At 50.1% G+C, this 27,120-nt stretch overlaps 1 protein-coding gene across 3 annotated transcripts in view; it reads right to left on the reverse strand.

The window, feature by feature from the left end:
• Positions 1-26,788, reverse strand: part of GSG1L (GSG1 like) — a 252,984-nt gene extending 226,196 nt beyond the window's left edge. For all 3 annotated transcript variants that reach the window (XM_043456573.1, XM_043456575.1, XM_043456572.1), the window contains exon 1: positions 26,330-26,788. In XM_043456573.1, coding sequence (XP_043312508.1) covers positions 26,330-26,672 — 343 coding nt within the window. In that variant the 5' untranslated portion in view covers positions 26,673-26,788. The remainder of the gene's footprint in view (positions 1-26,329) is intronic.
• Between the last annotated feature and the right edge of the window lie 332 nt (positions 26,789-27,120).

Genomic DNA, 27,120 nt, shown 5'->3' on the forward strand with positions numbered 1-27,120 from the left:
TCAAGAAAAACATCACTTCCTCAGAGAGGCCTCCCTGCCCTGATCACCCGAACTAAACTGCTTCTTGGTTACCCTCCATCCAATCACTAATCTTTTTAATTGATTTAGTTATTTTAATTAGAGAATACTTACTTTACAATATTGTGGTGGTTTTTGCCATGCATCATCATGAATCGGCCACAGATATACATGTGTCCCTTCATTCTGAACCCCCCTCCCACATCCCTCCCCACTCCATCCCTCTTGATTGTCCCAGAGCCCTGCTTCATGCATCAAACTTGCACTGGTCATCTATTTTACACATGGTAATGTGCATGTTTCAATCCTCTTCTCTCAAATCATCCCACGCTCGCCTTCTCCCGCTGAATCCAAAAGTCTGTTCTTTACATCTGTGTCTCCTTTGCTACCCTGCATGTACGATCACCAGTAACATCTTTCTAGTTTCCATATATATGCGTTAACATACAGTATTTGTCTTTCTCTTTCTGAATTACTTCACTCTGTATATTTTTCTTCTCATTGTAATTTTCACTCTGTGAAACCATCTTATTTATTCATTTGTTGCCTTATCACTCCCCCAAAAGAGAACTACAGGTTCATAAGAGTAGAGACCTCATCTTTTTTGTCACTGTATCCTCCTTGTTGATTCCCAAAAAAACCCAAACAAACACAAAACAAAATACACACTGCACTCAGCATAGGGCATGCACTTCAGTTTTTTTCTAATAAATGAATGAATAAAACTTCAGGGATAGATGCCCTTCCAGCAACCTACAAAGAGACCCTTTTCAGTGGGGCAGGACCCAGGAGATAAAGACAGTCTCACAGCCCCAGAACTGAGAACCTTCCCTCCGCTGAGCTGGGGCCCCTGTGGGCACTCAGGAAGGTGAGGGGTTTGCAGGCAGCCCCAGGGCCTCCCACAACTCCCCCCACCCCCACCCCCCAACCCCCCCAGCCCCCGGCCACTCAGCCAGGACAGTGCTGACAGGCTACCCAGGCACTTCTTGGAACCAGTTAAGATCTAACCAGACTCTCTTTCCTCAACAGCATCCCCATCCCAGATCCTCCTTCTAAGTGGTTTATTCAAGTGGTTTATTCGGCCTTTAAAGAGCACATACCCCCTCTGCTGAGTGCTATGGGAGAGGTCTTGCCTGCATTCTCTCAACATCCCAACAACCCTCCAGATGTTTGGGGGGGTGGCCATTTTATTGATGGGTAAAATGAGGGGCGTTTAAGCCAAGTCATTTATTCATGATCACACAGAGCTGGTACTGGAAGAATCCCTCATAGGACAAAGACCCAATGCTAGTCATCTTTTACCTCTAGTACCTATTAGGTAAGCACCTGATGCAATATGAGCATACATCCAGAGGACGGATGCTGAAGCTGAAGCTCCGATACTTTGGCCACATGATGCGAAGAGCCAACTCATTGGAAAAGACCCTGATGCTGGGAAAGACTGAAGGCAAATGGAGAAGGGGACAGCAGAGGATGAGACGGTTAGGTAGCATCACTGACTCAAAGGTCATAAATATGAGCAAACTCCAGGAGACAGTGGAGGACAGAGGAGCCTGGCAGGCTGCAGTCTGTACAGTTGCAAAATGTCAGACACACCTTAGAGACTGAACGACAATCCAGACCTTAATAAATGGTCACGGAATGAATGAGTGAGAAAATGAATTGATAACGGGGCCACAATTTCGACTCATATCTTCTTGTTGTAAATCCAGAAGAGATTGAGGGCTTCCCTCCTCTTTATCAAAATCTACACTCAACAGAGGGTGAACGGCTTCTGGGTTAAGACAGGTGGCACATGGATTTCCCTGGTGGTCCAGTCACTAAGACTCCATGCTCCCAGTGCAGGGGGCCTGGGTTCAATCCCTGGTCAGGGAACTAGATCCCATATGCCACAACTAAAGATCCTGTGTTCTACAACCAAGACCCAGTTCAGCCAAATACATAAATGTTTAAAAAAAAAAAAATGACTGGTGGCAGGCCAGGGATATATGACTTACCCCTTGGGGCTAGTGGCAGAGAACCTGTCTGACAATGCAGGAGATGTAACAGACGCAGCTTCAATCCCTGAGTTAGGAAGATCCCCTGAAGGAGGACATGGCAACTCACTCCAGTGTTTTTGCCTAGAGAATCCCAAGGACAGAGGAGGCTGGCAGGCTACAGTCCATAAGGTCGCAAAGAGTCAGACCCAACAGAAGCAACTCAGCACACACCCATCTTTCAATCAAAATGCTCAGGGAGACACATGAAGCAGTGGCGTATTACAAGGGGACTAGCAATTGGGCCTATAGTCAGTGATCTCTGCCAGACCAAGAAGGAATTTCCATTCATCGACTTATCTTTGCAGCCAAGAAGCAAGGCCAAAGGGGTTCCACTGCCCTAGCGCAGTGACATCACTAGATCTGGGAGAGGCAGTGCCCACCCTCTGTAGCCCAGGATCCACTTTCTGAGGTGACCAGGATTGTTCAGTGCCCGGCCTCCATCCACCCAGTATCCATGATGCCCAGTGAGGGCACATGGTAAGGGTCAGAAAGGATGGGCAATAATGCATTGCATCTTGAGTTGAAGTAAAAAGGGGCAAAGATAAGAAGAAACATAGGAATGCTGGGGGAATCAGTTTTACATCAGCCATGTCTGTTAAGAAAAGATCTAGAAAAGGGACTTCCCTGGTGGTCCAGTGGTTAAGAATCCTATTCACCTTCCAATGCAGGGGACACAGGTCCCATCCCTGGTCAGGGAACTAAGACTCTACACACCTCAGAGCAACTAAACCTAGGAGCCACAACTACTGAGCCCATGCACCACAACGAAGATCCTGTACGCTGCAACTAAGACCCAACAGAGCCAAATAAATAAATATTAACAACCACAAAATAACTAGAAAGTACTGCACAGAACAAGGAGGTCAATCCTCCTTTCCATATCAAACCACCACCAGCAGGGAGAGAGGGAGGTCCTACCTCCAGCAAGCTGAGTCGCAAAATGTAAACAAATCCTGAAAAAAAAAAAAATAGAGAAATCAGCTTAGTGATATAAGTGCCAGACTTCTGTACCACTTAAGATACACGAGGAAGAATCTAACAGCCACTGGGTGAAAAATGAGGCAGATCAGAGTGAATCCACACATCCTATTTTGGAATAAACATTAGGCCTAAAGAGACCTTTCCAGACCCAGAAGTGGGGAAAACAATCACGAATAGGGCATTGGGGATCATTCTACAACCGAAAAAGAGGAACAGAAACACATCTTTGAAATGCACTTATTCTAAGATAATTCGTGGAAGCATTTGTTCCTGTCCCTGAGAAAATATAAACTCCATAACTGAGACTCAACAGATTGGAGAATAAGACAACAGATTTAGTTGAGAAGAGCCGCCAGGAAGGCAGTCTAGGTGAAAGGAAGGACTTGAAGGAACTCAAGATTCAAAGCATTCATTACTCAGTCGGTCCATGGAATGCTCTAGGCAAAAAGACTGGAGTGGGTAGCCATTCCCTTCTTCCAGGGATCTTCCCAACCCAGGGGTCAAACGCAGGTATCCCACATTGTGGGCAGATTGTTTACCGTCTGAGCCCAAAAGATGCAAAAACAGAATCCAAATACACATCTGAAGCAGTGAAGAGCAGACTCAAGCCCACAGAAAATGGAATTGACATTGCAGCATGGCAGTTTACCTCCAAAAACTTACACCATTGCCCAGGAGGAGATGCTCTGATGAGCCAGGGACACCAGGAGGCACAGCTCAAGGAGCAGAAAGAATCTTCTCTTGTGTTTCTGCTCCTCTGAGCTGGAATTAAAACTAGGGCCTGGTGGGACTTCCCTGGTGGTCCAGTGGTTAAGACTCCAAGCTTCCAATGCAAGGAGTGCAAATTCAATCCCTGGTCAGGGAACTAAGATCCCACATGCCATGCACCCTGGCCAAAAAAAAAAAAAAAAATTATTTTTAAACCTGGGGCCTAGAATCTCTTGCTCTGATGGAAGCACCACATTTCCTATCCTAAAGCTCCCAGCAGAATCAGGCTGGAACACAGGGAAGAAGAAGCAAGAGGACTTCTCAGACTAGACCAAGGCACCTTCAGAGCTGCCCAAGCACAATTTAACCATAATCACCGGAGTAGAAAAGGATAAAGGATATAGGGCCAGAATCCATGCTTCTGAGCATTCAGAGATACCAAAAGCTGGAGAACAAACTATGTAAACTATTTTGGCATACAAAAGAATGAACAGGATTTCTGGTTTTCTTTCTGGCAGGTGAGAGGCTTGGAATTGGTGGAAGTCACCAATTCACCCTGCGTGCATGTGTGCTAAATCACTTCAGTTGTATCCAACTCTGTGTGACCCTATGGACTGTAGTCTGCCAGGCTCCTATGTCCATGAGTGTGTGAGTGAAAGTCGCTCAGTCGCATCCAACTCTTTGTGACCCCATGGACTATACAGCCCATGGAATTCTCTAGGACAGAATACTGGAGTGGGTAGCCTATCCCTTCTCCAAAGGATCTTCCCAACCCAGGAATTGAACCAGGGTATCCTGCATTGCAGGCGGATTCTTTACTAACTGAGCTATGAGGGAAGCCCATGGGATTATCTAAACAAGAATACTGGAATGTGTTGCCATGCCTTTCTCCAGGGAATCTTCCCAACTCAAGGATCAAACCCGTGTCTCTTATGTCCCCTACATTGGCCAGTGGGTTCTTTACCTCTAATGCCACCTGGGAAGCCCCCAATTCATCCTAAGAACAAGTAAAAGGAAAAGCTAAACAAACTGAAAACTCAACAACTCTTTTTAGAGCTCCAATAGAAGTGAGGTCACAAGGCAAATGGCTGTCCTCAAAATTGGTGGAGGCTCAGGTGGATTCAGAAAAATACAACATCCCAGAGCAGAAACCACTGTGGGAACCAGTGCCAGGTGAAGGCATCCTGAACTGTAATTGATGAACTGCTGGAGGCTCAGCGTGGACAAGCCTGAGAAATGAAAACTCCTGCAGGGGACTCGGTCACCCAGGGTCCTCACACTTCTGTGATTTTTACCGGCAGAAGGTCTACCAGATCCTCACAGTGAATATCAGAGAAAAACTCCCTCATGCTTCAGGAGGGAAAGGGGGTAATGAACCATTATGAAGTTCATCAGAGCATTCTGTTCTTCTCAACAAGATTTACCCTCAGGACAATCTAGTTAACCAGAGTCCAACCTGTGTGTTAGCTGCTCGGTCTTTGCAACCACATGGACTATAACCTGCCAGGCTCCTCTGTCCATGGGATTCTCCAGGCAAGAACACTGGAGTGGGTTGCCATTTCCTCCTCCAGGACATCTTCCCAACCCAGGAATTAAACTCGGGACTCCTGCATTTCAGGCAGATTCTTTACCATCTGAGCCACCAGGGAAGCAGAGTCTAACCTGCTGGGGTGTTATCAGAGCCTTACTAACCTGGAGGAAGGGAAATACCCAATTCCAGCGATCCTATGCCACATAATAGTGCAGGGGATTGAGAAGCACATGGGAAACTCACAACCCAGGGGTACAGGCTCACCGAAAGGCTGAGACCTAAGTCACAAGACCACAGGACACTTGCCCTGCCCCACACCTCACCATCACACTACTGAAGGCCGTCGACAGCACTTCCTTTTACCCAGCGCATCATGTCCAGCTATTAAGAAAAAAATTACTACATACAGCTAACATGTGATCTGGCAACTGCACCCCTGGCCATATATCCAGAGAAAACTCTACTTTGAAAAGATACATGCGCCCCAATGTTCATAGCAGCACTATTTATAATAGCCAAGACAAGGAAGCAATCTAAGTGTCCATCAACAGATGAACAGATAAATAAGATGTAATTAAAATACGTATAAAGGAATAATACTCAGCCATAGAGAATAAAATAATGCCATTTGGAGGAACATGGATGGACCTAGAGATTATCATATTAAGGAAATAAGCCAGACAAAGACAAATATCATATCATACCACTATATGTGGAATCCAAAACATGAAATAAATGAACTTATTTACAGAACAGAAACAGACTCACAGACATAGAAAATTAACTTATGGTTACCAATGGGGAAAGTAGGAGGAGGACTAAATTAGGAGTTTGGGATTAGCAGATATGCACTAATATATAAAAAATAGATAAACAAGGTAGTACTATATATAACATAGGGGACTATATTCAATATCATAGAATAAACCATAATGGCAAAGAATATGAAATATTATATATATATATATATACATTTAGGTTATATTTATTTTATTTGGGACATATACATACACCCCAAATTAACATCAGACAGATCCATAAAGCTCAGAGAATGCCAAAAAGAACATTAAGCCTATGTGACAGAAAATAATAGCCATAGAGGTCAGGGGACAGAAAACAATCCCATAAATAAGAGGTGGCTATTTCTGAAGAAGAGCCCAGAACAAATGGAATAGTAGAAACAGTTGAAAATACAATACAATCAAGCCTTCCTAAGCTGATAACAGCAGGTACTTGGCCAACTTAAAAAGAGATTTATTTATTCTATGATGAAATTCTGTTTTGAGGATGAATGGGGAAAAAAACATATAAAAATCAAGGAAAAACAAAACAAGTTGTCCACAAAAGAAAAAAATTAGACTGACTTCAGGCATCTCTTCCTCAGTGAGAGACGCCAGAAAACATGGAATGATGCCCACAGGATACTAAGGGGAAAGGTTTAAATCTGTGTCTTCTATACCCAGCTATGGTGTCATTCATAGCCAAAGGTCACAGCGAGCCATTTTTAAACAAGAGCTAAGAAGCAGATCACATGCATTGGGGATAAAGCACAGTCCTCCATCCTACAAAGCTCTGATCTTGTCTCTGCTCCCTGCCCCACTTCACTCCACACCACTCTCCCTAGCTCACTACCCTCCAGCCACATCCATCTTCTCTCCATTCCTCCCACTCGCCAAGCTCTGTCCCTCTGCAGAGGCTTTGCACTGTTGCTTCCTCTGCCTGCCCTGGGCTAGCTTCCTCTAACTCTTCAAGTCTCACTTAAATGCTGCTGCTTCATGTATTGTTAATACACACACATTCACACATGAGCCGATATATGTGTGAACACATACACACACAACTAGAAGTTCCAGGAGGGCAGGAACCACCTCACTGGCCTCATCTCCACTGCATCTCTGCATCAAGCATGGGATCCAGTCCACAGCTGGTGGCCACAACATACACCATCATATCTAGTGTTCAAAGTCAACCAGGACATGAATAAAATGGGGTAGGGGTGGAAAGTAACTAAAAGGACTTACAATGAGTATTGAAACCAGTTATGCAAGAAATCAAGTTGCGATTATTATTACAAATATGAGTAAAAACCAAAAATCAAGAGTCACTAATCTCATCCTAGGACTTCTCCAGTGGTCCAGTGGGCTTCCACTGCAGGGAGTGTAGGTTCAATCCCTGGTGAGGGAACCAAGATCCCTCATGCTGCATGGGGCAGCCAGAAAAAAAAACAACTGGCTTCCCAGGTGGCACTCATGGTAAAAACTGCCTTCCAATGCAGGAGATGTAAGAAACACAGGTTTAATCCCTGGGTCAGCAAGATCCCCTGGAGGAGGGCATGGCAACCCACTCCAGTATTCTTGCCTGGAGAATCCCATGGACAGAGGAGCCTGGCGGGCTATAGTCCATAGGGCTGCAAAGAGTCAGACACAACTGAAGTGACTTAGCACACAATCTCATCCTACCGCAGAAGATGTACTACAAACAGCTCTTCATAATTATTAGAGAAATAGAAATCTAAGTTTTAAAAACAGAATTAACAGCAATGTGTACAGTTTTCAAGTCATTAGCAAAGAAAATAGCAATAAAATCAAAAAAGAAAAACAAAGAAAATGCTTAAAGAAAAAGGAATATATAATTGAAACATTCTACAAAAAAAGAGACATGAAATCCAACGTACTGATTACAGAAATAAACGTCATTTGGTTAAGACCCCCCTGGTGTCCCAAAAGGCAGAATCTAACTATGCTGCTCCTACCAGACGTGCACCTAACAGAAAGACACAAAAAAAGTTAAAATAAAAAGGCTAGAAAGATATCAAGAGGACACAAACAAAAGAAAGCTGGGATGGTGATATTAAAATATGAAAAAATAGAAGCCAGAGCAAAAAGCATTCACTAGGGGAAAATAGTCATTTTATCTTGACAAAAGATAAAATCCACAATTCCACAATGAAAATATAACTGTCACAGATCTTTTTGTGATGAATAACAAAGAATCAAACTTTATAAAAACAAAAACTGTTAGAAACACAAGTAAAAATGGAAAGAATTCTATTGAAGAGAAAACTTTGACCTACCACATCTAGCTTTTGACAGATCAAGAAAGCAAAGAGAAATAAACAACAAAATCATCCTTGAAATTCTAAATTCTGTAAAGCTGCTTTACCTTATACACAGGGAAATTAAATAAAACATTCAATTTGTCAAACAATTTTTCCCAAAAAAGTACAAAGCAGAATTTCACAGGCCACCTCCTTCAACACTCTGTAAAGCTAAAAATTAATGACAAAAAATTTAAGTGAATAAGGCAAAGCACCAGGAAATTTTTAATGCTCTACTAAATTATTCTTGAAGATAAATTCAGTGAAAGGGACTTCCCTGGCGGTCCAGTAGTAAAGAATCCGCCTTCCAATGTAAGGAACATGAGTTCAGTACCTGGTCAGGAAACTAAGAACCCCCAGCCATAGGGCAGGCAACTAAGCCCAAGCTCCACAGCTAGAGAAGCCGGTGTGCCTCGACAAAGACCCAGTGCAGCCAAAATAAACAAGCAAATAATTCTACGACGAAACAAAACTGAAATTTCAGAACTGTTGAAAGCAAAATTGCAATTTCAGAACTTTTAGAAAACCATTTTGAAAAAGGCACTGCATTTCAAAGCTCACAAGATTTGAGCAAAGTGGCGCTGATAGCCAAACGCAGAGCACTAAATGCATTCTTGTTTTTAAAACCATGGAAACAAAATTTTCAACACAAATACTTGAAAACACTAATAAAACAACCCTCACAAAAGTAAGCCAAAAGAAATTAATGATGCATTAGGAAATTTAAACTGAATTTATAAATACAAGAGTAAGGCCTCTTTATTTAAAAAAAAAAAAAAGGCAGGGGGACAATTAAACAGCCTAGCTGGTAAGACCTGGACCAAAAAAACAAGAGAAGAATCAGGAACAAATTACTGGAGCCTTCAACTTGAGAATGTGACATTTCGGTACAGATCCCATGTAAAGATTTCAAGCCAGTCTGCTCTTTTCTGGAGGGTCTGAAAAGCAATTTTCACCAGGACCCATATCACCCTCAGCAGATTTCAGCAAGATAAATCAAGAGAAAGAAGAAAAATATATAGGACTAGGAGTGTAAAGAGGAAACTAATTAAAGAGAGACTTTTCCTTTTAATCACAAGAAAATACTTTGCTAAATTTTATGCAAATAAGCTTGAATCTCTTGGTGAATAAATTATTTTAGGAGAAAACACAATTCTCTAAAAACTGACTCAAGAAGTAGAAAATGGATGAACTTATTCTGCCTAGAACGCTGCCCCCATACCCAGAACTCTGTGTGGCCACCTTATCCTGGTCATTCAGGTCTCAGTTCAAATGACACCCCTTGAAAGAAGTTTCCCCAGCACCCAATCAAGAACCCCACCCTCAGCTGCTACCTCATGACTCTGCTTCACAGCACTTAGGTCGACAATGATTGAAAAAAGACTGCCTCCAATCCAGAGACCTGGGTTCAATCCCTGGGTCAGGAAGATTCCCTGAAGAAAGGAATGGCTACCCACTCCAATATTCTCGTCCAGAGAATTCTATGGACAGAGGAGCCTAGTGGACTACAGTCCATGGGGTCGCAAAGAGTCAGACACAACTCAGCTTTCTTTTCACTTACTTTTCATAAGAAATTATTGATTTATGTCTGCTTAACTTATTTATTTTCTCTCTCCACGGGAATGTGAGCTCCTTGTGAGCAGGGACCTCATTCACCAAGTGCACCAAGCATTCCTGGTACAGAAGGGAGGACCCAGCACACAGTAGGTGCTCAAAAAACATGTCTGAATGAATGAAGACCAAAGAAGACAAGAGGATCGCTTCCAAATAATCATTCCAAATGATCTCTTATTGCAAAGGAAGACAAATCTTTCAGGAAGGAAATAACTATCCAGGAAGTTTCAGAACCACTGGGCTGGCAGTCATATATGGGAAGATGACTGACCACAGCTCTCAAAATCCTACTCCAACACAATCAGAGGGGGAACAAAAACGGTCTTGAGAAGCAAGCAACCTAAACGTCCATTGACGGAAGAATGGATAAAGAAGATGTGGCACATATATACAATGGAATACTACTCAGCCATAAAAAAGAATGAAATAATGTCATTTGCAGCGACATGAATGGACCTAGAGATTATCATACTAAGCGAAGTAAGTCAGAGAAAGACAAATACCATATAATATCACTTATATGTGGAATCTAAAATATGGCACAGGCGAACTTATTTACAAAACAGACTCACAGACTTAGAAAACAAACTTAAGTTTCCAAAGGGGAAAGTCGGGGAGGGATAAATTAGAAGTTTGGAATTAACACATACACACACTGTTGTTGTTTAGTCACTAAGCCATGTGTGACCCTTTTGCAACCCCATGGAAAAGGGTAGCCCACCAGGCTCCTCTGTCCATGGGATTCTCCAGGCAAGAAGACTGGAGTGGGTTGCCATTTCCTTCTCTGGGGGATCTTCCCGACCCAGGATTGGAACTCATGTCTCCTGCACTGCAGGTGGACTCTCTACCACTACGCCACCAGGGAAGCCCCCAGATACACACTACTACATATAAAATAGATAACCAACAAGGAGGACCTACAATACAGCACAGGAAACTAGACTCAATGTTTTGTAACAACCTATAAGGGAAAAGAGTCTGAAAAGTGTATGTGTGTGTGTGTGTGTGTGTAATTGTGCTATACACCTGAAACTGAAACTAACGTGATATTGTATTAATAAATCAACTACACTTCAATTAAAAAACCTCCATTAAAGACAGTGAGTATCTGAATCTACAAGAGATTTAAAAATAAAATAGATAAACAACAAGGACTTATTGTATAACGCAGGGAAGTATATTCAATATCTTATAATAACCTATAATGGAAAAGAATATGTATACATAACTGAGTCATTTGGCTATACACCAGAAACCAACGCAACATTGTAAATCAACGATACTTCAATTAACAAAAAGACAGAAAAGTCACAGAGATGTGACTGGCTTATGCAGTTGAGAACGCACGTGGAAGCAGTGAGTGGCCTGGAACCGTACAAGACATTAGATGCATTCCTCTACTCAAGACACTCAGACCAGGGGACAGAGGAGAGGGGGAGAAATAGTTGGACTCTGGCTGTATTTCTATTCCTGTTAATATTTATCTATTTATTTTCGGCTGAATCGGGTATTAGTTGACACACGTGGCGTTTTCCTCGCAGCACGTGGGAATCATCCTTGTGGCACACGGGCTGCGTTGCCCTACAGCATGTAGGACCTTAGTTCCCCAACCAGGAATAGAGCTCGCTTCTGCATTGGAAGGCGGATTCTTAACCACTGGCCCACCAGAGAAGTCCCTGGATGTATTCTGGAAAGGAGCCAACAGGCTCTGCTGATGGATTGAATGCCGACGTGTGTGTGAGACAGACAGACAGCGGGGAGAAGGGGTTAAAGAGAACGTCAAGGTTTCACCTGGGAAAGACGGTGCTGTCCTTTATTGCTTATTGAGATGGAGCTGAGGGGGCAGGTGAGGACGAGGTATCCAATCACGCTTGTCACCAGTCTTCCCAAGCTCCGCTTTCTAGGCACCTGGTAGGACCCCCAGGAGATGAGCCATGACCATGTGACTTGCTTCGGCCAATGAAACGCAAGCCAAATGGCATGAGCCACTTCTGGGCAGAAACTCGTCCCCCTTTCCTGCTTCTATAGCCACAGAACCCGGAGACAGAGCCTCTCTTACCCAAGTCCAGGATGGGGACACATAAACACAGCCCCTGGGGTTGTCCGAACCTTCCCGGACTTGTAGATGGTCAAGGCACCGTGACCCAGCCTCCCCCGGCCAGTGACGGCAGAACAGACGGTGGGTTGAGGACCTGTTCATTGGAGATGCTGGTGAGACCTCCGAGCAGAGGTCTCAACTGAGGGGAGTCACTGAGACTTGTGTCCAACCCCCCACCCTGACTGTGTCTGGGGAGGGTCTCCCTCCCTCTGCTCCTCACCCAGGACCACCCAGATTTCTCCTGAGGCTGGGCAAGGCAAGTGTTAGTCACTCAGTCGAGTCCAACTGTTTGTGACCCCACGTGCTGTAGTCCACCAGGCTCCTCTGCCCATGGGCTTCTCCAGGCAAGAATACTGGAGAAGGGTACCACTTCCTCCTCCAGGGGATCTTCCCGACCCAGGGATCAAACCCACGTCTCCTGCATTGCAGGCAGACTCTACCATCTGAGACACCAGGACCAGAAGGGGACAAGGCTGGCAGCTGAGAGCATGGGACAAGGATGGCAGGGAGAGACAGTTCTTCCGGAGCTCAACCCTGGGACAGAGAAAGCAGGATGGAGAGAGGGCCAGAGAGAAGAGGGGACAGACAGACAAGGACAGAGGGCGGGGAGGCTCCACAAGTGTGTCCCAGTGGCCACCAGCATGCAGATCCAGTTGACTCGCTGAGAAGCTGCCTCCCACGTACTGAGTTTACTCGGGCTGCGAATGACTAATAAAAAGACCATAGTTTCGCTAAGATGTGTTTATTACTCTCCTCATATGTGAGTCACCACCATCCTTATTATTATTGACCTGCGGCAGTTTGAAGAAGGGCTGGAGAGCCTCAATGGGCAGAAGCCCCCCAGTAGCGCAACATCAAGCCCACCCACTCCCCCCACCCCCGAGCAGCGGTGGGATGGCGGGAGGAGGAGGGGGGAGTCTGGGGAAGGGGAAGGTCTGGCCTGGCTGCCGCGCCTTTCCCACCTGCCCGAGGCACCAAGGGCTGAGGCCCCACAAGCCCACCCCTGGCAGAGTCGCCTCCTCCTGCCATGGACTCAGCCCTCCTGGAAAAGAGCAGCAAGAAGGGGCCATATGTGCGCCTTCCCACCTCCCCAGGGCTATTTCAGGCTCCCCTTACTTGCCTCTCCTCCCAGCTCCTCAGGCCTGCGTGTGTGTGCGTGTGTGTGTGTGCCTGTGTGTGTCTCCCTCTCTCTCTCGGTGTCTCCCTCTCAGTTACTCCGTTTCCCTCCTAATTCCCTCCTAATTGTACAAGGTATCAAGTACATCCCATGGAAAGACCCTCATCCTGCGACATTGAGACCCTGGGTACCAGCTCTCCCATCCTCCCTGCCAGTCTCTGCTTCTCTCTGTGTCTCTCCATCCGTGTGTGTGCGTCCCTGGTCTGTGACTCTGCGCATCCCTCTGTCTGTCTCCCTGTCTCTGCCCCGTTCCCCTCTCCCACCCACGTCCCCTCTGTATGTATCTCCCTTTCTCTGTCTCTGTCACTCTTTCATCACCTCCCTTCCTGGCTCCTCTGTCTGATCGCAGCCTTGCCCTGGGTCCCTCTCATATTCGGGGTGTGTCTGCCGTCTCTGACCCCCTCCCTGGAAGGCTGGGATGCAGGACAAGGCCCCTCCCCACCACTGCCTCTCCCCCAGGCTCCAGCTCTGCTTCCGGAAGCTGGAACATGGACATCCCCCGGCTGGTGTCCACCAGCAGGAAGCGGGCAGCCCCTGGGAGAGGAACCTGCAGCCCAGTGTCCAGAAGCGATGAGGACACAGGCTCAGCATGGGCAGTTTGGGGCCGGGACACCCTTCACACCTCGCGAGTCACCACCCAGCTGGAGTCCAGTGACAGAGGTCAGCGCTGCCATCTTCATTTTTGTCAGCGCTTCTGGCCTCCCCATTCGAGCAGATTTAAACTCACAAGTCTCAGGAGCTCGGGACGATCACCCCACTTGCCAGGTGGGGAAACTAAGACCCACATTTCCTCTGAAAACACAGGAGAGGAAAACTTCCCATGCACTCTGCTCTAAACTTCTGTCCCCAGCAGTGTCCCCATCCCCTGTGTGGGATCACATCTTTCTTCCTTGGGATCCTGCGCATCTGCCCAGGCCTCCACTCTGAGGACGCTCAGGGCCTCCCCTCGCTCCTACCGTGACCTGGGAAATCCTGGAGCCCTGGACTTCACCATCCTGGAACAGTCTTGGGGGGCTGTGGGGCACTCCCCACCAGCCAAGAGGGGCCTCTGCACTTGGGCTGATCCTGCCTGTCACCGTCTACCCCCTTTACACACACACACACACACACACATGCACGCACATGCACACGTACTGACCCTCCTGGCAGCCCTCAAGGCTTAATTTTGCTTTGTGCATATCCAAGGTATCATGTACATCCCATGGAAAGACCCTCATCCTGCAACATTGAGACCCTGGGTACCAGCTCTCCCACCCAAAGGGATTCTGCCACTTCCTAAGGACCACTGCGTCCTGGCCCAGGGACACCATGGTGAGAAGTTGAACACAGTCTCTGGTCTGCTCTCAGCTGCTCACTTTAGGATGAGAGGTACAAGTGATACATGCGCTTGGAAATTTTTTTTAAAAAATCATTTCAGCAAGTGGTACGTGCTGTGAGGAGATCGTGGGAGAACACAGCATCAAGGGCTGGGGGGTGGGGAGGGTCTTCGGACATGACAGCTTCACATTTACAGGAAGGGAATCCAGATGAGGGACCAGTGAAAGCAAACACCCAGAGGTGGGAAATACACTGGATGTCGCCGGAAGTGCAGAGAGAGCGTGGGGCAGAGCCGGGAGTGAAAGACCGTACCGGAAGTTGAGAGAGCAGGAGGCAGAGGTGGCGGGCAGTCAGGGGCCTGGCCAGGGCTGCCCCGCCTGCTGCCCCCTTGTCAGATGCAGAATGAGAGGCCTGGATGGGAACCCTAGGGCCCACACCTGCTGTGCTTCAGAAACCCCTGGGGAGCTGCTTAGACGCGTAGATACCTAGGACTTTCTGCTGGTCCAGTGGTTAAGAATCCGCCGGCCAATGCAGGGGACATGGGTTCAAACCCTGGTCCAGGAAGATCCCACATGCTGAAGAGCGTCTAAGCCCGCGTGCCACAACCACTGAGCCCAAGCTCTGGAGCCCGTGCTCTGCAAAAAGAGAAACCACTGCAAGGAGAAGCCCATGAACCTCAAAGAAGAATGGCCTCCACTCACGGCAACTAGAGAAAAACCCTAGTGTGGCAATGAAGCCCCCGTGCAGCCAATTAATTAATTAATTAAAAAAAGAAGTTCAGATCCCTGGGCCTTACCCCCCACCTATTCAGCAGAAGGTCCAAGGGTGAGGCCCTAGGGAATCTTTCTTTTAGCAAGTTCCAGTTAGACAGCATCACGGACTCAATGGACATGAATCTGAGCAAACTCCAGGAGACAGTGGAGGACAGAGGAGCCTGGTGGGCTACAGTCCATGGGGTCACAAAGAGTCAGACACGCCTTAGCCACTGAACACCACCAACAACAACTAGATGGCCCTGGGCACAGCCCAGTTTGGGAAACACCAGATGGCTCAGAGGTCCTCAACTTGGGGTGGTCTCCAGGGTGGGTCTCCAGAAACCACAGGCCAGATTGTGTGTTTAGGGGGACCCGGTTCTCTGGATAGAGGCCCCTGGTTTCCATCTCAGCATCACAGAGCCCAGAGGGCCACACGATCAAGAACCTCTGACTCAGGCACAGCTGCAGTGTCTTGGCTAAAAGGAACCAGACCAGGGATGGAGGGCTCAGTCACAAACTCCTTCAGTTCCTAGAGGTACCTTTGTTGTATAAGTAGGGGGCATCTATTGTCCTTATCTGACCAGCATCTGTTTCTCCTCTTACTGGGTTGTTGTTATTATTCACTGGCTCAGTCATGTTCAATTCTTTTGTGACCCCATGGACTGCAGCCTGCCAGGCTCCTCTGTCCATGGGATTTCCCCGGCAAGAATACTGGAGTGGGTTGCCATTACCTTCTTCAGGGGATCTTCCTGACCCAGGGATCGAACCCGCGTCTCCTGCATTGGCAGGTGGGTCCTTTACTCCTGAGCCACCTGGGAAGCCCCTCTTACTTGGACAAGTCCCAACTCTGAAGAACCACCTACAATACAGTGATTGTTTTAACTTTTTTATTGTGGAAAATTTCAAACATACACAGAAGTGAAAGGAGTAGTGTAATAAATCCCCATGAATCTATCGATCACCATCAAGAATTATCAACATCTGGCCAGTGTCATCTCATCTTTATCATTCTCTTGTCCTCTTTCCCTTTTTTTAAAACAGAAGGTCCTTGTCGGTTACTTATTTTAAACAGAGCAGGGTGTATATGTCAATCCAATGACTGTTTTGATGGCCCCAATTCTTCCCTCTCTCCTGTATCCATAGAGGGCTTCCCTGGTGGCTCAGATGGTAAAGAATCCGCCTGCCAATGCAGGAGACTCAGGTTCGATCTCTGGGTCAGGAAGATCCCCCGAAGAAGGAAATGGCAACCCACTCCAGTATTCTTACCTGGAAAATCCCATGGACAGAGAAGCCTGGAGGGCTACAATCCATAGGGTCGCAAAGAGTCAGACACGACTTAACAACTAAATAACATCAACAACCTATATCCATGCCCTTGGCCATTATGAGTCTGTGGTGCCCGCAACAGTGACTCCAGGCTCAGCTGCATGATTTGCTTTGGCCAATGAGATGTCAGCAAAGCAAATAGCCAGCGACCAGCATGCTTAGGTATTAGGTGTGAGTCACCTAATATTTAGGCCCAACCTAATGTGGACCCGCAGACTATCGAGCTGAGCTTACAGCTGTCTGCCCCTGAGGTTCTGTGGTTACACAGCATCACTGCGGCAAGTGCTGACTGGCACAGCCCTCTTCCACTCTCAGACCTCATGGTTGAGGGGAACCTGTCCTCATCTCCTGTGGTCAATCAATACCATCTACCCCTCTGGCCATGCCCATCAGTTCAAGGACATGGAGACATGGTCCCAAGCTGATCCAATGAGAACCAGCTCTGGGACTTTTGTTTGGAACCATGGAGAGGATGATCTCTTTTGCCCCTGAAGTTACTGAAAGGACAGAAGGTAAGTCCAAAGTTTTGGGGGATATCCACAGGGGGAGAGTGGACTTGAGAATGAAGCTAACCCAGAGGAAGGCAGAGCCAAGGGCTGGAAAGAGAAACTCCCAATTATCCCGTGATCCCGCCATGCCACAACCTGGACTTTTCTTAGGAGACTTTCTATCAAGAACGACCATAAATTCCTCTTTTTTTTTCGTAAGCCCATTTCAGGTGATTTTGTCTCTCACGTGGTGAGTCCTGGAATCCTGCCTAATGGGTCACCTCCTTTAGGGATGTCCATCCAAGCCCCCACCCATCCCCCTGGCTTGAAGCTCTGCTCTCCTCTCTTCATAGGACGGGCTTGTGTAGATCCTACACTCCCCACTCCTGGACAGAGCAGACGGGACCAGCCATCAAGGCCGCCACAGGCACCACGCAGTCCAATCAGATTCTTTCTCAAGACGGTGACCCGACAGCCATGGAAACAAGGAGCTGGGACTCCAATCACATGAGCAGCAAGGCTTTGGCCGAGAAATTGCAAACTGGCGGGACAGGGTCTGCTCACCCCTCATAAGTGTTGGCCCCAATCCTGCAGAACACGCTTCTAATTTTTAATTGAATTCATTGCCAAATTTCAACCATCAAGAGGTTTCCTGGAGGGCTGATAAAATGGGCAACTTTTGGTCCCAGAGGGTCCCCGTTCCTCCGATGACAGTGGGCACTGGAGCCGAACAGTAGCTGCCCTTTAGGGGGGCAGCTGCTCCCGGTTCCGCACTGGCCCCTCCCTTCTCTATATACCGCTCTCTTTGGTTTCCAGTCTGGCCTCAGCAGGATTTCAATCGGTGGCTCTGGACCTGCGGGAGGATTATCAGCTCTGGCCTCCAGGAGCCCAGATAGTCCTGGCTCTGACCTCCAAGGCCTTTGCCTGGATTTTGTAGGCAGCAGCATCCTCCTTAAAAAAAAAAAGAAAGAAAGAAAGAAACTCTATCCTTAAGTGGGCTCGAGTCTGCTCTGTTCAGACCAAGGATGGTGCCACAGGCAACACAGCGGCCTGAGGTCACAGTATCCCCACAAGTTTCTGAGTCTGGCCCCAGGATTTAAACAGGGAGGATGACCATATGAGCCCCCTTAGCCCCTTACAGCACCCCCACTGAATACCTCTTCTCAGAAGCAGAACAGGGAAGGGAAGAGGGAAGAAAGAACTTCTGACAAGTCCAAGGGAACGACAGGCACAGAACCTGGGGCCTCCCACTGCACACATGCGTCCTGAGAAGGTCCGAGAACTCCACATGCATTCAACACATATTCACCAAACCCTCACTCAAAGCCAGCATTATGTGAAATGCACCAAGTCTTGCTCCCATGAAGATAGCATCTGAGCAAGAGAGAGACATAATAAAGATAAATGAAAACAGAAATAGAGTCACAGATGTATTATCAAGGGGGGGGGAAGGGGGAGAGATAAATTTAGAGGTTGGGATGGACATATGCGTGTGTGTGTCCTAAGTTGCTTCAGGCATATCCAACTCTGTGTGATCCTATGGACTATAGCCCGCAAGGTTCCTCTGTCCACGGGATTCTCTAGGCAAGAATACTGGTTGCCACGCCCTCCTCCAGGGGATCTTCCCCATCCAGGGATCGAACCTGCGTCTCTTATCTCTTACATCTCCTGCATTGGCAGGCAGGTTCTTTACCACTAGCGCCATCTGGGAAGCCCTAGATGGACACATACACACTACTATATATAAAATAGATAACTAATAAGGACCTACTGTATAGCAAGGGCAACCCTACTCGATACTTTGTAATGGCCTATATGGGAAAAGAATCTTAAAAAAGAGGGGAGATACGTACAGGTATAACTGATTCACTTTGCCGTACACCCAAAACTAACACAACATTGTAAATCAACAACACTCCAATAAAATGTTTCAAAAGAAGGGAAGGAAGGAGATAAATGAGTTTGATATGTAGTGCGTAAGACAATAGTTAGAATGATGGGGGAATAAGGAGGGCAGGGGAAGTGTTTGGAGGTAGTGAGGTCACTGATATAGACCACATGGTCTGGGAAGGTGGTCGGGGACCATGTCCACTGAGAAGAGGACATCTGAGCAGAGTCCTGCCTGAGAAGGGAGGGACCCTGGCAGGTACCTGGAAAAGAATTCCCACATCAAAGGAGCAGCAAGTGCAAAGGCCCTGAGGCAGGAGGGCCTTGGCCTGTCGGAGGGCCAGCAAGGAGGCGGGTGTGGCCGGGGCAGAGCAGTTGCGGGGAGAGATGGTCAGAGAGGCACAAGGGGCAAATTTCAAAGGGCCCACAGGGCTTGGAGGATGCCTGGCTGTAACCAAGTAAGACAGGATGCACGGGAGGGCCCTGCGCAGAGGAGGGACTCAGATTTAAGAGGATTCCTCCAGCTGCCGGATGGAGAACAGACGGGGGTGGGGACCATGGGCAGGAGCAGGGAGCCCAGAGAGGGGTGACTGCCCTAGTCCAGGGGAGAGGGGCCAGGGCAGAGCTGGTCAGGACACGGTCAGGTGGGGGCTGGACTCTAAATGAAGAGCAGGCAGGATCTGCCCATGGATGAGACGTGGGATGTGAGAACACGAGGCACCAAGGAGGACCCCAAGGCTTGGGGCCTGGGCGGATGGTGGGGGGTGGGGGGATGGTGGACCACGGGAAGAGGCAACTGCCACTCCCACAGGAACCTGGGCCCAGTGCGGATTGACCTGCCAAGTTTTTGAGAAAAGCCATCAATCTGGATGTTTCTGTGAAGTGTCTCAATTTTCAAACACTGGCAGCTTATTCAAAGATGCTGAAAACACCGCAGGGCCAAGAAAACAGATGGACATGGTCTTCCCTGGTGGTCCAGTGGTTAAGGCTGGGTTCCTTCTACCGCAAGGGGCGAGATTGGATCCCTGGTTGAGGAACTAAGATCCCGCATGCCACGCAGCCAAAAATACATAAATAAACCAAATATACCTATTTTTTAAAAATAGACAGTTTGAAGGTGATCCAAGGGCCACACGTTCACAGCCTCTAACCCAAGGTCAGATGACCACAAGCTCCATTATTGAGTGATTGCTGTATACTAGCCAAGCATCTGTGTTATCCAGCTGAACTCCAAGGACACAATCGTGAGGCAGATATCATCATCCTCTTGTCCCAGCCAAGGAAACGGAGGCCCAGCGAGGGCAAGCCCCTGCCAGAGGTCACACAGCACATGAGTGGTGGCTTGGGCTGGAGCCTGGACAGTGCGGTCCCAGGGTGCTCTGCCACCTCCATCACGCAGACAAAAAACAAAATGAAATGTTCATTTTACACACAAGGAAAGACAAGGCCAGAGAGTGTGTGTGACTTGTTTAAAGTCCCTCTGCAAGTTGGCACTGGAGGCAGGACTTGAACCCAGGACTCAGGACACCTGGCACACTGCTCTTCCCAGCGAGGTCTCCTGGAGGCGCTGGGGGAGCCTGTATTAACTGGGATGGGGGGACAGGGCACAGCACAGCACAGCAGACCAAGGCCAGGCTCTGAAGCCTTCTGCATATCACAGCTCTGTCATCTGGAAGCTGTGTGACCTTGAACCAATCACTTTACCTCTCTGTGCCTCAGTTTCCTCACTGGGTATAACCATGGCACCTACTTCACAGGGTTCTTATGGGAACCAAAGGAAGTAACACTTGTCGGGGGGGGGGGGGCCAAGCCACACCCTTCAAAGTCCAGCTCTTCACCCATCAGCTGCTCCTGGCCCATGTAACATTACACTGATGTATTCCCAAGCACTGGAAGCTCCAGGTTGGGGACATCACAGGCCTGCTTATACTTGTGAAAATGGAGCAGCGCAATGTAAGAGGCAGACAGAAGGGCTGGGGTTTCTGCAGAGAAAGGGGAAGCAAGAAGGCACAGGGTAGCAGGGGGCTTCTCCTCCCCGGCAAGGGTCCCACCCCACGCTCACTGGTGAGCATGATGAGGGGCAGGTGGAGCAGAAACCTCAGCAGAAGGGGAGGGGTCCCCGGCCAGCCCCCTGCTTCACTGCAGCATAAGAAGACACCTGGAGCCTGGCGGAGAACTGCACCCAGAAAACAACAGTTACAACAACCGACAGCCATCCCACAAATGCTGATGGGACACCACTACGCACCAGCACTGGGGACCAGTGTAAAGAACCCAGAGAAACTCAACCCCCGCCTGCACGGAGCCCATGGACCACACGTGAAACAAACAAGGAACACCGAGCCAAAGTCGATGGCGGCCAGCGGCTAGAAATCAAGCAGGAAAAGTGTGGGGAGATCAATGTTCAATCAGATGCTGGGAGAGAGCTGATTTCAAGAAGCTTCGGGAAACAGGAACTCCCCTGGTGCTCCAGTGGCTAAAACTCCACACTCCCAAAGCAGGGCACCCGGGTTCGATTCCAGATCCCACATGCATCTGTGCTTAGTAACTGAGTCATGTCTGACGCTTTGCAACCCCACGGACTGTAGCCTGTCAGGCTCCTCTGTCCATAGGATTTCCCAGGCAAGAATACTGGAGTGGGTTGCCACACCCTCCTCCAGGGGATCTTCCCGACCCAGGGATGGAACCCGTGTCTCTTATGTCTCCTGCATTGGCAGGCAGGCTCTTTACCACTAGCGCCACCTGGCAAGCCCAGATCCCACATGCCACAGCTGAAAGATCCAACATGCTACAACAGTGCAGCCAAATAAATAAATAAATTTTTTTTTAATTGCTGAAACAGTCTTTGTGGCCATCTGCTGGAAGAGCCTTCCAGGCAGAAGGAAGGACCAGTGCAAAGGCCCTGAGGCTGAGTATGTCTGGTGTCAGGGGCCAGTGTGGCAGAAGTCAGTGACCAGTGTGGGAAGGAGAAGACCCAGAGAGGCAGAGAAGCCTTGTAGCTGGGGGAGGGCTGAGGGCCACCCTCATGCAGGGCCTCAAGATTCGGGGACCATGTGGCTTTGATTCTAAGTGAGAAGGGGACTGTCAGAGGGGCCTGTGCAAAGGAGGGACAGGATCCGATGATTACTCAGCTGCAAAGTGGACAGGAACGGACAGGGGCTGGGGGCAATGGTGGAACAGGTGCAGAAGTCCACGGGAGAGACAATACGGCTCAGACATGGGGCAGCACAGAAGTGACCAGGCATCACACACCCAACAGGTGCCCAGCATGTCCCCTCACTGTTTCACTGAATCCTTGCTCCTTGAGCAGCTGCTAGTTGCTCTGATCCTCATAAACCCCATTCTACAGGCCAGCAAACTGAGGCCCTTGCCCAAACCACACCGCTATAAAAAGAGGTATCGCGAGGCATCCATCCTTCCTGGACCTTGTCCCACCCATGACAGCGGACAGAACGGGTCTAGAGTCAGGACACCAAACATCCTGTTCCTCCTTCCCCTGACCTCTCTCCCTTCTCGCCGGCCACCCCAGTCCCACTTCCCTCCAGACATCTTCACAAGCTCCCCTAGACCTAGCCACCCCATCAATCCTCCAGTGTCACCCTTCTCCTCAGGATCAAACATCACCTGCGCTCCCGTCAGCGCAGCCTCCTTCCCACCACCCCCTCCCGCCCACCTCCAGACCTTCCCTCATCACTCCTCCAGGCCTTTCTCTGCCGCCCCTCCCACCCCAAGGCCTGCGTCTGCACCCACCCGTGCCTTCCGAGCATCTCAGCCAGAAGAGAAATCCAATTTGCGTGAAGGGCTTGGGGTAATTCTGTGTCGAGGCCACGCTTCCCTGTCTGCCTGTTGAAGGAGGCCGATGCTCCTTCTTAGAGGAAAGAAAAGCCTCCTTTGTGCTGGGTCTGGGGAGATCGTGTCTGTTTAGGACAGGCTGCAGTTTTCTTTGTGAACCCTGTAGATTTTTTTTAGTGTGGGAAAAGGGGCTTATTAGATTTCCCTGTGGCTGCCCAGAGTGGGGAGAGGTTTTTACCCTGAGCACAGAAAGAAATTACCGAACAGGCATTTGAGAGGAAGGAGCATTTAACAGCTGCCTCTCATGGAGAGGTTAGGATTTCGAGGTTGGTGTTTTCACTGGAGTGAACATAAAATGCAGAGAAAGGAAGAAAACCTTTCCTGTAGTTTCATGGTGGGAGGGAAGGAAGTTGGTTGGCCATGTTCTGCGGGGAGAGCAGGATTTTGTTCCTGGCGGGGGTGGGGGTGGGCAGGAGGGGCGTGTTGGGGGGTGTTTTTTTTCCCCTTTCCAAGTAGAAAGAAATTTTAAAATGGTCGCAGAACCCAGAAGGAAGGTTGTCATAGCAACAAAAGTTTGAGGCCAGGTACCTCCTGACACCCTTTCAGCACCACGGCGGTGGAGGAGTAGGAGCTGGGCACCGTAGGATCCGCTGGGAAAATCTGAGCCAAGTTTGGCTCAGACTTCCCAAATTTCTCACCAACACTGACAGGCTGATAACTATTTTCCAAGCTCCCAGGGAGGAAAATTGTGATTTTCTGGGAGGGGCAATCACTAACCAACAGTGATCAAGAGGAAAGAGAAAAACTGTGGGTTTGTTTTATTTACCCAACAAACTAACATCCACGTTTTTACTAAAAGAGGACTGCAGGTGAGGGTCTTATGCTGAGCCCTCTCCGAAACTGTCCCCTTCTCTGACCCCCAACTGCATGGTTCTCTTCTCTGATCACTTCATCTGGATTCCTTTCTGCCCCAGGAAGACGACTCAGGCCCCCTATCAGGTGTGAGGCCAGACAAGAATCTCTCTTAACTTCAAACTCCTCATCTGAAAAATGGGCACCATAGAAGTGCCTGCCACGCAAGGGTGTTCAACAAGATTTCGCAGGTGAGACGTTTCCACAATGCCCGGTACACATCAAGAGCTCAATAATTGTGAGCTAGCATTGTTTTCAATTTTTTTAATTAACATTCCTTAACGCTTAAAGAATTTAAACATCCTGTGTGGGGATATGCATATAGATATCGCTGATTCACTCTGTTGTACAGTAGAAATTAACACGACACTGTAAAGCAACTATACTCCATTCAAAAAAATCCTTAACATCTTGTGTCAAGCCCTGAATGAGCCACACGGATGAGCTACAGGGAAATAACGGCAACAGTTCGGGGCGTGACCTTCAGGAAGAGGCCTGGAGGGACTTCCAACAATTGAGAGGCTAAGCTGGCCAGTGAAGACCCCGGCACTTCATGGAGCAGAGACGGGACCACCAGACACAGTGTTGGATCTAAGTGTGTACATAAAGGAAGGCGCAGGTGGTCTGAGAGTTTCCACAAGGAGAAACTTGGTGAGAGGTAGAGGTGAAGTGTGGGGGAACTCCACCCCCAAAAGGGTGCAGATCCTTTCCAGGATAAGGCATTCCAGGGCCTCTGTGGGAGAGGACTGGGATGAGTGGAAAGCAGGGAATTTTAGCCAAGATGTCTTTTAGGGTTAATTTATTATTATTATTATTATTATTATTACATCCCAGAGTAAAATACTCACGTCCTGAGTGCATGCCAGAAGTAAGTCTGATGGGGTGAAACTGGTCAGGGCAGGACCCTATTCAGATGGTCTTTGGCAAACAGCCAGTATCAAGCAAGTGGTGCCATAAAAGTTCAGTGGGCCACCCCCAGAGACAAGACAGAGCAGGCAGCACCCCAGGAAACCTCCAGTCCGTGGTCCTGAGGCCTCGTGCAACATATATCCTGCAAATAGGTACTGAAGACCTTCTATGCGCTAGACAGTACCCAGAGACTGGGCATGGCAATGAACAAGATGGCTAGGGCCCTGCCCTCATAGAGTGTCAGCCTATGGGGACAGGGGACAAGAAGCTGGTGGCCAAAGGCATGCCCCCAGAAAACTTCAGGTTGTGCCAAGTGTGATGGGGGAGATAAAAGTGGCGATGAGATATCAATACAAAGATGGGAAGACTCTGCCTCCAAAGAGGAACAGGGAGGTCTTCTCTGCAGGGGACCCTGCCAGGAAGTCCCCCTGGAGCAGAGGGGGAGCCAGCCAGGGAAGACATAGGGAAAGGCATTCCCTGCAGGGACTGCAGCCTCCCTGGGTTTATTTCACACCTTCTTCCCTCTGTCCTTTCTACCAGTCAGGCCAAAGCCTAACTCGGGGCACACTGGAGGTTTGTGGCCCACTCCTGTCTCCGTGTGACTACACACATAGCCCAAGTTGACATCTGAGAGCTAGGCGACAGATGGAGAGTTTTAACCTTGGGGAGAGAGGTCAATTCACTCAAGAGGGTTCCCACACTTGGACTTGGAGCAACATCCTCTCCACCGTCTGGGAGGTTCCGCCTGGCGTGGACCAGCGTCCCCAGCATGGGGCACCAACGCTGTCAGGCAGCTCTCCCCGGGGTCCTGCCCCAGCCTCGCTGCCTGCCTCGGGGACCCTCATTCCGGCACTGGCCGCCTCCTGCGGGTATAGGCAAGGGTGCGAGGCCAAGGGCGCAGTTGGATCTGTCTTCTGAAAAGTCACCCCCTTCCCCCCGCCTCAAACCCCCCAACCCCCACCTCAATTCTGATCGGATCCTCGCAGAGCTGTCCCGCTTTCCTGCCTGACTTCTCTGCCTCCCGCCGCATCTTCTCCCGGGTCGGGGGCCGGACGCGAAGCGCTTCTTGTCCCTTGCAGGGAACCAACCGGAATGCCACTCCTCACTCCCCAAGCCCGGGCTGGGAGCCGATGAGCGCGGGTTGGAGATGGGGTGCGGGGAAGAATGACCCCCTGGGCTCCGGGCTCTGAGGATCTGCGGTGGGAGGGGGCAGCAGATAGCAACAGTCCCTGCAGCAACACCCCCACCACCCTGGGCGGGACGGGATGGGGTGGTGGGAGTAGCCAGAGCCCCGCAAAGGGAAAGGAGGGAAGGGGCGAGCGTGAAGATGAGTTCTGGCGCGGAAAGCAACGCGCGCCCCGCCGACCGGCAGCCGGGGCGGGTGGCCGGGAGACGCGCCTCCCCAAGGCGCCTGGCGCTCGGAAGGGGCAGGAGCTGCGCTTGAACCTTGAAACGGTGGAGCGTCCCGAACGCCCAGCATCCTACAGACACCACCACCACCACCATCCGGCGACCTGCCCACCGCGCTCCCCGCACCCGAACGCTGGGCCGGCCGAGCCTGCGGAGCGCGGGGCACGGCGTCCTGGCGGCGGCGCTGGGCCCCCAGCCCGGGCGCGAGGAGGGAGCGCGCAGCCCCGGGGGAGCCGGGAGCCGAGCCCCGGGGCGCCGCCGCTCACTCACCGAGCCCGCCGAGCTCCTCCTCGCACGAGTACCAGATGCCGGTGTGGAAATTCCTGAAGAGGAAGCGGTCGTCTCCCGTCTCCCAGCTGTAGAGCGCGCCGCCAGGGGGGCCGTTCCCGGCGGCGGGGGCGGCGGGGACGGCGGGGGCGGCGGTGCCGTTGGCCGTGGCGTTGGCGCCCGAGTTGGGGCAGTTGGCGCTCCCGCCCTGGCCGCAGCCCGGCTTGGGCACCCGCTGCGTGCCCTGGCACCAGTGCGTGGTGAGGAAGGCGGTGGTGGCGAAGAGCAGCGCCAGCAGGTTCAGGGCCACGGCCAGGAGCGCTCGGCCGCGGCGGCTCGTCTTCATGCCGCCCGCGCCGCCGGGACCGCGCCGCCGGGGAGCTCGGCGCGCGAAGTTGGCAGCCGGCGCCCCGCGTCAGCGGCTGCTGCCCGCCGCGCCCCGGGGCTCGGGCGCCTGTGATGGGCGGCGGCGGACGCGGCGCGGGCCCATGACCCGCCCCCCTACCCCGGGGGTGGGGGCGCGGCGCGCGGGGGGCGCTCGGGGGAGCGCGGGGGGCGGGCGGCGGCGGAGCGGCTTCGGCGCGCCCGGAGCCCGGAGCGCGAGTGCACCTCGGCGAGGAGCCGCGGGCGCCTGGCAGCGGCCACGGCGCAGGGACGCGCGCCCCTCCGTGGGGAGACACCTGCAGGCGGCCGGAGACACTGTTCTGGCTCCCGCCCTCACGGGGAGAGGGGGCGCCCCTCGCCGGGAGCGGGCGGATGGGGGTCCAGCAGAGAAGGGACTCCGGGGAAAGAGA

This window comes from Cervus canadensis, chromosome 32 (genome assembly GCF_019320065.1).
Source record: "Cervus canadensis isolate Bull #8, Minnesota chromosome 32, ASM1932006v1, whole genome shotgun sequence".
Lineage (NCBI taxonomy): Eukaryota > Metazoa > Chordata > Mammalia > Artiodactyla > Cervidae > Cervus > Cervus canadensis.